This window comes from Rhagoletis pomonella, unplaced genomic scaffold (assembly GCF_013731165.1).
Source record: "Rhagoletis pomonella isolate Grant_MI unplaced genomic scaffold, Rhpom_1.0 Rhpom_scaffold_00013, whole genome shotgun sequence".
Lineage (NCBI taxonomy): Eukaryota > Metazoa > Arthropoda > Insecta > Diptera > Tephritidae > Rhagoletis > Rhagoletis pomonella.
The window spans coordinates 18333885-18343128 of NW_023458567.1; the positions used below are offsets into that span (position 1 = coordinate 18333885).

Here is a 9244-nt window from a genome sequence, read left to right on the forward strand (position 1 = left end):
TAATCCAGTAAAAATCCAGTAAAAACTTGCAAATTTAGCTGTCATTTTCGCTTTCTCAATTTCCCCTACTCTGCAAGTTTTTGCGTACGAAAACGCCAAAACATGAAAATTCGTTAAAACTTTTACTGGAGATGGGTAAACAAACACAACTATTATAGCATTAGTTGTGTTCTTTTACAAATTATCCAGTACCTTGCCAGTAATTCTCCAGAAACTTAATTGCTGAGAATTCGCTCTCATAGCACAAAAGTACAAGAACGCAAAACCAGTAATAATTTGCAAGTTTTACGAACAGCTGATTAATTGTTGTTTATTCGCAGCTAATTCCTATTAAAACAATATATATTATATTTAAATAGGTTTATTTTGTCAATTTCAACTATGAAAACCTCATAAACATTTATTTTATTAGTTTTAATTCCACCCAGCAACATGCGATCAGCTGTTTTTCTCACTTGCAAGTTCTTACTAGCAAAAATTTATCCAGTAAAAACTAGCAACTTCTCCTCAGAAAAAAATGTAAATTTTCGCTCTCAATTTCCCCTTTCTTACAATTTTTTTGGGTACAAGAAAACCAAAACGTGATAGTTAGTACAAACTGGTACAAGAACGCTTCTAATTTCTTTCGTTTAGCACATGAACCAAAAATACAAGATCACGCCTTCTTCTTAGTAGCCCGTTATAATCGCATTTAGGAAAAAAGTTAGGCGACTTTGACATTGGCTTTGTTTCTTTTCTTTTCTAGCAGATAATTATCAGGAAGAAGAAGAATGAGAAAATTAAAAGAATTACGCTCAAAGAGAGCGAAATAACGAAAAAGTAAAGAAACGCAAAACTCGCAGAAACTAGCAAGTAATCAGCTGATCGGTGTATTTGACTATTGAAAATATTTGGCGCGAATTTTCGTTTGTCCATTTTAACAGCTGCTAGTTTCTACTAGTAAAAATTTTACTAGCAGAAATTAGCAGGATAACCAAAAAAAGAAGAGCGTAAGGTCGAGAGAGAGAGCTGCTAGTTTCTGCTAGTTTGTGATTATTATCTGTTAAGAAACAAAGCTATTAGCCGTTTTTTTACATTTGTTCGTTGCTTACAATTTGGTGGTGGCTTTTTACTGGAATTTTCTTCATTTTCGCTTGGGACAACGTGTGTACACATAAGGTAAAGAATAATTTAACACAACGACATGATTTATATTGTAATTTATTGCAGTCATATGAAACAGACGTTCCTTACAGACTAGAGATAAAAATTTAGCTACTTAGATGATACGTGTAAAACATAAAGCACTCTACAGGTTCGAGATCAAAGATAAAATAAATAAACTTTTTGGAAGAGAGAAATCCAGTTCGATAGAATTCGAGATCGTGTTGAATTCATTTAAAGCTCTTGAAATAGGAGCATTTCTGGCATACTCCGTTTTACAATTTTCTCCATAAAACGGCAGAGGATTGCGGAGATTCCTTAGAGGAACATTGAAGTTGACCTGCTCTAGGAGCGTAGGGCAATCGATCACACCATTTATTAAGTTAAAGGTAAAAGTTGAGATAGCAAAGATCTTCTGGCTTCCAGAGATTTAAGGGCCATTCACATAAGACTTTTCTCGTTTTGCTTGACAGTTCAAACTTTGACAACAAAAAGTGAAACGCAGAAGGTATGCTACAATAAACGCTTTGCCAGATTTTGCGTTCTCCTTTTTCTCCATATTTTTTATCTTTAAAATAGATAGCAATATAATAATATGCATTAATAGCAATAATAATTCCTATTTACCCTATTCTTGTTATTAAATGCAAATGCAAGCGCACGAGAAAAGATACATATAGACAGCTGATTGCCAAAGCGGGCAAAAGTTGAGAGTTTCCTAAGATTTTGCTTCGTTTTGCTTTGCTTTGCTTCAAACGTTCTTTATGTGAGCATACTCATGCATATGCCTACATCGATCTTATATGTCAAAGCAAAGAACTATCAAGCAAAGCGAAGAAAGTTGTATGTGAATCAGCCTTTAAGGTCTATTAATAGCAAACGAGACTTATACGATGGAGTAGGCTCGCTGAAGTTAAGATTTCTGAGGGCAAATTTAAGAAAAACCTTTTGAACCCTTTCAATCCTATTAATTAGGTTTGAGTGGTATGGCCTCCAGATAAAAGAAGCATATTCTAACTTAGAACGAACAAAAGATGTGTATAACAATTTAAGTGCCGGTTCCTCAATGTCTGGTTAACACTAATCTGCGGTTAAACATCTGCATATAACAGGGAGTCGGTAACGTCGATAACGATGTTTAACCGCAGATTAGTGTTAACCAGACGTTGAGTAACCGGCCCCAAGTGTATAGGGGTCAGAGAACATTGAGCTCTGACGCCTGAGAAAACCAAGTGCAGCGTAAGATTTAGAAATGATGTGACTGATATGACTGTTAAAAGACCAATTAGATCTGAAAATTACACCAAGTTCTTTGATTTCTTGAACTTTGAAAACATTTTTTAAAATTCAGTGAAAGGCGAGAGACACCCGCTGTGTAGAATATTAATCTCGGACTGAAGTCTAAAAGTGTGTTTGCATTGTTGAACTTTGCTTTCAACATTTGCGTTCAACTCAGCGCAGGGTTGCACGAAAATAAAGTTGAATGGCTAAAAATATCAAAATATGAAAAAATATCAAAATATTCGCCATAAAAAGGTGTTTGCATTGTTCTACTTTGCATTCAACTTTTGGTTGAATGGCCTTTCAACTAATCGCTTTCAACAAAGTTGGTCGCCAGCCAACATTTAGCCATTCAACTTTTTTTTCGTGCAACCCTGCGTTGAGTTGAACGCAATTGTTGAACGCAAAGTTGAATAATGCAAACACTGCTTAAGCGCATCATGCGAATTTTCAATCACAGCAAAAATTTTTAAATCGTCAGCATACAGAGTTTGTAGAATAAAAATGGTTATTCATGCGTTCAACAATTACGCGATTTTTTTTTTGTTCTCTTCGTTGTTTACTTCTCACAACAAAGATGGCGTCGAGATTTCAACAGCTGGAAAATAACTTTTTTCTTCCTTTCCGGAAGGCGTGATCTTATGTCTTTCGTTCATGGTTTAGCATGTATAGGAATGGACATTTTGGGGGTAACATCGATACATTGATGTTGCGATGCATCGGCGAAAAGAACGTCGAGGCTAAAATACATCGCCAGAGAAACATCGATATATCGATGGTGTGTGATGTTTTACAATTTGTTAAAATCTAGTTAAATTATAGTAAAATTAAATGATTTAACAATCATGAATATATTTTACTGTATTTCCATATCCTTGCTATAAATAAAATAAAAATGCATACCATCCTAGGCCCGATCTTCTTGAAATTGTAAAGGTGGTCGGATCTGTTTTAATGGTTAGGTAATTAGCATTCTCAATACCGAAAGCTAAACTCGAAACTTCTTAAAGCTGCCCCAAAAATTAATAATACCTTAATTTCTTTCTTTTGGGGTTTTGGGTAGGTTTGCTGGTTTTCACCACCGCCAGGTTACTCCCCTGCTTTTAATATACGTCTCTTTGTATGTTATATTCCATTGATGTATCCAATCGTCGCTACACTGATACACGATGGTAATACCGCTGAGGGCCAGAATCACGTGAAAAAGTTTCTGCTTATATATGTATCATACGTCTTATTCCTTTCTATTCTTTGTCAATTATATCAAATTAAAAAGTGTATGGTGATTTAATGGTCCACAAGTAAACAGGTTATTCCTCTAATTGTTGCTTATGTGTCAGAATTTGATATTCAGATTAAAATTTAAATGACTGGTAACTAAAACCTCATTTTGCCAGGTTATTCCTCCAATGGTAAATTGTTTGGACAATTTTTGCTCTTAAAATTAAGAAAATTATGTCGAGCAAAAATAAAACTACTCAAAAACGCGAATATGTGGTAGATTTCAGACCTTGTGTGGTAGATGTGTTAGATGCTCAAAATAGTGGCAGATCTACCACAATATGGTAGAACTCCGATCACTGCCTTCCAATTACCTTCCGAATTACGTAATTGGCCATACAAAATTTTGAGAGCGACTACCTCATTTGTAGGTAATTCAGATCGAATTACCATGCGAATGACGAACGAATCGGTTCCTTTTCTAATATTTATCGGAAATATATCGAAGTTTTCACCGCCCTGGTCCCATTCACTGGCACTTTTTCTAGTTATAGAATAATATTAATAAAATATTCTCAATATAAATTAAAATTGTTGACAATAACTTAAATTTTAGCTCCATCTTCGATATTTGCAGTACACAAAAATAATAATAAATAGCGAAGAACAAGAACTAGAGTTGCCAAACGAATTAATAAAGTGTGGCGTGGAAACAAGGCAATTCACGAATTACTTTGCGAATTACGAAGTGTGGAAACATCGTATTAGTAAATTGTTAACATCGATGGCGAACATCGAATTTTGAACTAAATTATCGATGTTTCAAAAACATCGATACATCGTTGGCATGCCTAAGCATGTAGTGCGCTTTGAAATTTAAGGTCGGTGTTACCGCAGAACTCCACAGGCGAACAGCGATGGCCTACCAACTGTCATTTTGACGAGCAATGTGATTGCAAGTTTTTGTGTGTGGGCACTTTGATGTCTTGAAATAAGCATTTGCCGCATGACGCCACCAGACAACATTCTCTCAATTTCGGTGTTTAAAAACATTTAAATCTTTAAAAAACTAGCTAAATAATTTCCTAAAACGTAATCATAAATTATCCAATACGGAACAGATTTTTATTTTGATTTAATATCAAAATTTCATCGATGTTACCACCAGCACGCTTTCTTTCAAATGAAAATATGGCTGTCAAACTATCGAATTGCCTGCAATAGATGTCAAGCAATAAGCGCTGACATATATTGCAGCACATGAGAAATAGGCGGTCTCCATTGGAAATATATTTTGTGACATAGTTTTCACGACATCAGTGTTTTCCTGTGGAGACAGGGCCTTATGCACAAATTTTGTTTGGCAAACTGCGTGCAATTGTTGTTGCAGCAAACTCGGAGAGAGCGAGTTTGGCGACTCACAGCAAACTAATTTTGTTTGGTCAAACTGCAGCAAATTCGGTGTTGTCATATACAAAAATTTTAAATTTTGCGCGTTATGTACATCTGAAATTCTCATTTCGTGTTGGCAATAGCCACGAAAACCATAATGAACGTGCAACCCTGTGCCAAACTCGACATAACCACCTCCGAGCAAACTAAGCAGCCGCCATTTAATTTGGCAAACAAAAGTTTGTCTGCATAACACCGACCTAATACGTAGGACTCAGTATTCTAATTTATTTACTTTTACGTGGTTACCTAGGTCTTTCTTGTGCTTGTGTAAATTTTTTCCGCTGCATCAGCAATTCGAGCTAATAAAATAAGTTATATGTACATATCTTCAACATGTCTGAAATGCGTATCCGTCCACGACAAGTACTCGTACTTATTATAGTGTTCCTTGTGATATTGCTGATGGTTCATCGTAATGGTAAACGCACATGCCAGGGTCCGGAGTTTTTACAGACCATGTACGCTCGGCATGTGGAAGGCACTTTACCAACAATTTATGCCATAACACCAACGTATGCACGGCCATCGCAAAAAGCTGAATTAACGAGGTATGTGTGTATGTTTGTACTTATGTTAATATGGATTTATTCAAGTACAAAAGTGGTTGAGAGCTACGCTATCCAAAATAGCCTTTGTTGTTTATTTTCTTGTAATTCGTAACGAGGTTTATTTACTTATACAGATTGTCTCATATTTTTATGCTTGTGCCCAACTTGCATTGGATCATCATTGAAGACGCTAATACAACTACGTCACTTGTGCGCAACTTGTTGACGCGTGCTGGTTTGGCGGAACGTTCAACACATCTCCACATTAAAACCCCGGTCAATTTTAAATTAAGAGGCAAAGATCCCAATTGGCTGAAACCACGTGGCGTTGAACAACGAAATTTGGCACTAAGTTGGATACGCACAAATGTAGATCCACAACGGCAAAGTGTATTATTTTTCATGGATGATGACAATTCTTACAGTGTTGAACTTTTTGCTGAAATGACAAAAATTGAAGCTGGCCGAGTTGGTATATGGCCAGTCGGTTTAGTAGGTGGTCTAATGGTGGAAAAACCATTACTCAATGCTGATAAAACCCAAGTTGTTGGCTTTAATGCTGCATGGCGGCCAGAACGACCATTTCCCATAGATATGGCGGCATTTGCCATTAGCACGGATTTGCTATTCAAATATCCACAGGCACAATTTGCTTATGAAGTGGAACGTGGCTACCAAGAAAGTGAGATTTTGCGACACATAACAACAAAACAACAACTTCAACCCTTAGCAAATAATTGTCGAGATGTACTGGTTTGGCATACGCGTACGGAGAAAACTAATTTGGCAGCTGAACTAAAATTAAATAAAGCAGGAAAACGATCAGATGAAGGCATGGAAGTTTAACATGAGAATGCAGTTGAAGAGACGGCAGTTATTAACCGAGTTTTGCCTGGTTTGATACGTATGTATGTATTGATATTTCGAATTTATACTGATTTATCAACGTACTTTTTTCAAACGAAACTAGATGAACATACATATACAATAACGTAAAGCCATTTAACAAAGGCATATCTAAAGAAAATGGTCGTGATATGATATAGATATGATATATTTAGCTAAGAAGTATACATATGTACATTATATATAAGTAGATAGGTATCTCAAAGTGCTTCCAAATATGTACATACATACATGTATGAATGCATTTTGTAGATTGGTACAATTACCAAATGGGAAATGATGATAAATAGTTTTATGGCAATCTAAAGTAAATATCAATTACTTTATATAGTGACAATAAGGGAATTTTAAATATTTAGAAATTTTCAAAATATGCATACGATATTAAATAAGTCTGCATTTTATGAAAAATTGTATGTAATATTTCCTTTTGCCACAAATGAGCTGCGCAATGTAAGATAATTGAAAATGGTAGCCATATGTCTGAACGTAGGTAGATAATGTCATTAATTTTCAAGAATGTACATATGTATTTATGGAATCCCAAAATCATATTTAATCAAAAAAGGAAACTAACGTAATTAATCTGGGTAACCAATCCGAATCTACTTACATAAACGCCGTTTTAGTGATTTACATAAGTATGTACCTAAAAAACAGTTAAAACTTGAATTTTTTTAAAACATATTTTTTCCCATAAAACAGAACACAGAAACCTGTAACATCCGCCAAAACTTCTTCTTCTTGACTATCTTTAACTGGAAAAATATAAAAAGACGGTTTTTTTTATTTTGCAATTTTTTTAGTTGTGACTGTTTTTGATTTAGGGTGCGATGTGTATGTACATATGTGCATTAGGGTGGTCCAAAACGGCCTGTTTCCACAAGCAAAAGTTTTTTCTACCAACTGTAATTTTTATTGCCTGATGTAAATTTTATCAGAGGTAATATTTGACGTGGGCATTTTTTATCTTGAAAAAGCATTTCTAAGACGGCTATTTCTGCCGGATTAATCACTTAAAAAATTTAAAAAATATGTAAACAGCTCAATTTTTTCTTTTATATTAAAATATCAATAATGTTGCCGCCACGCAGTTATCGCGCATATAAAAATGGAGCTGTCAAAGTACCAAATTGCTGGCAATATTTAGCAAGATAAAAATATTTAGAGAACGCTCAAACCGCTTAAAGTTTTCCATGTTTCTTATACGGGGAAAAAATTACTCTTCGTAGAAATGGTATAAAAATCTTGAAAATCAATATTTTTCGATCGGAAAACTCTGTTTTATTTTACCATTTTTAATACTGTTGTTTTTTACTTGTGCCTCCATTGCATTTTTGGGGGTTTCAGGGGTCCTATAAAAAAGTTAAATATTTAACATACTTTGTAATTAATAATTGCTTCAATTGCAAAAAATCACAATCGAATGTACATAGTGCAAGGATATTGCTATAATGCGATTTATTAACATGTATGTACATACTATGTACATATCTATTTTACTAATTGTATGTACATATCTACGTATATACTTGTTTAATTTACTTACATGCCCTCTTATGTTGGCTTTCCATGTAGTTTCAACTTTCTAAGAGCTACTAAAGAAGAATCTAACGATGCTGATTTTGTCTTTTCCTGAAATTTCTTTAAACATCATTTGAAGAAGATTGAGTTGATCTCTCGGAGATACAACTGATTGGTCAAGACTTTGACTAGCCGGGAGATATAGCTGCTCACTGAACTTTTCTTTAAATTCTGGAGAGTATTTCCGCATTAGAACGTCATATACCTGTTCTACCCCTATTTTTCCCCTTCCAGGTTTAGCCTGAGTGGTTGTTGAAGCTGTGTATACTTTTCCTTTGAGGGTCGCTTGTTGTACGGTCTCTTGCTTCACACACGCATTGATGTCCGCTATCTTGGTTTTCATATCTAGTATATTTGATTTTATATGCATACAATTCTTGTCCAGCTCCTTATGATTATCTTGAACCCCAGAGAGGTTATCTAGTTTCGAATCCATGGCATTCCATTCTCACATCTATATTGTCCAGTGGGTTATGAACACAATTAATCTCAGACATAATACCTTTATATATATTATTTAATCCATGTGTAATAGTATTGATAAAGTAATCGGACACATTCATATCAGACATGAGTCTAGATTCGCAAGTATACTACTATCATAATATATAGTTCCCAGATTTTCTAGTTGTTCTGTGTTTCTATGTATCTATTCCTCATCCACTTTAGATTCATGATGATCCAATTTTCTAATTGCGTCATCACCTGACGAGTTAATATCTGTATCATCTCGCATCTCTTTTTCGAACAGGACGAGGTCGTGCGTAATGTTTGGTTAAATATTTCGCTCTAAATTAACATTTTAGAGTACTTTTGGAAAGAGACCGGTAACCTTTATTTATTTGAATGGCATAGGTTGTATTTATTTACATTATCTATTTGCTTGTATTGCAACCTAACCGTGTACTTTCTATTTAGGTTTACACTTTAATCTTTTGCCTACCTTAGACGAGTTGTTAGTAAGATCGGTGTAGCGAGCTAATATTCTATGAAATAAATGATCCCCTGTCAAGGAAACGCTATAAGTATGTTAAACCAAAATCAACGCACTTGGTCTCGGAAGTAAAAGTTAACGAAGGCAAGGAAGCTCTTAGAAAGTAAATAGA

General features: G+C 34.8%; 1 protein-coding gene across 2 annotated transcripts; it reads left to right on the plus strand.

Moving 5' to 3' along the window:
• The first annotated feature begins 5327 nt into the window (after positions 1–5327).
• LOC118748910 (galactosylgalactosylxylosylprotein 3-beta-glucuronosyltransferase I-like) lies at positions 5328–7831 on the plus strand. 2 transcript variants are annotated; one of them, XR_004994111.1, is made up of 3 exons: positions 5328–5648; positions 5783–6552; positions 6619–7831. XR_004994111.1 is itself a non-coding variant. In XM_036483650.1 (2 exons), the coding sequence occupies exons 1-2, from the start codon at positions 5434–5436 to the stop codon at positions 6492–6494; spliced, it is 927 nt and encodes a 308-aa protein (XP_036339543.1). In that variant the 5' UTR covers positions 5328–5433; the 3' UTR covers positions 6495–6556. The 2 variants fall into 2 exon arrangements, 1 of the variants encoding a protein (XP_036339543.1); XM_036483650.1 differs by lacking the exon at positions 6619–7831 and having other exon boundaries at positions 5783–6556.
• The last annotated feature ends 1413 nt before the right edge of the window (positions 7832–9244 follow it).

Coding starts and splice junctions, on each gene's coding strand:
- LOC118748910 (XM_036483650.1), top strand. CDS start 5,434: ATGTCTGAAATGCGTATCCGTCCACGACAAGTACTCGTACTTATTATA. Junction 5,649..5,782: donor CAAAAAGCTGAATTAACGAG/GTATGTGTGTAT, acceptor TTACTTATACAG/ATTGTCTCATATTTTTATGC.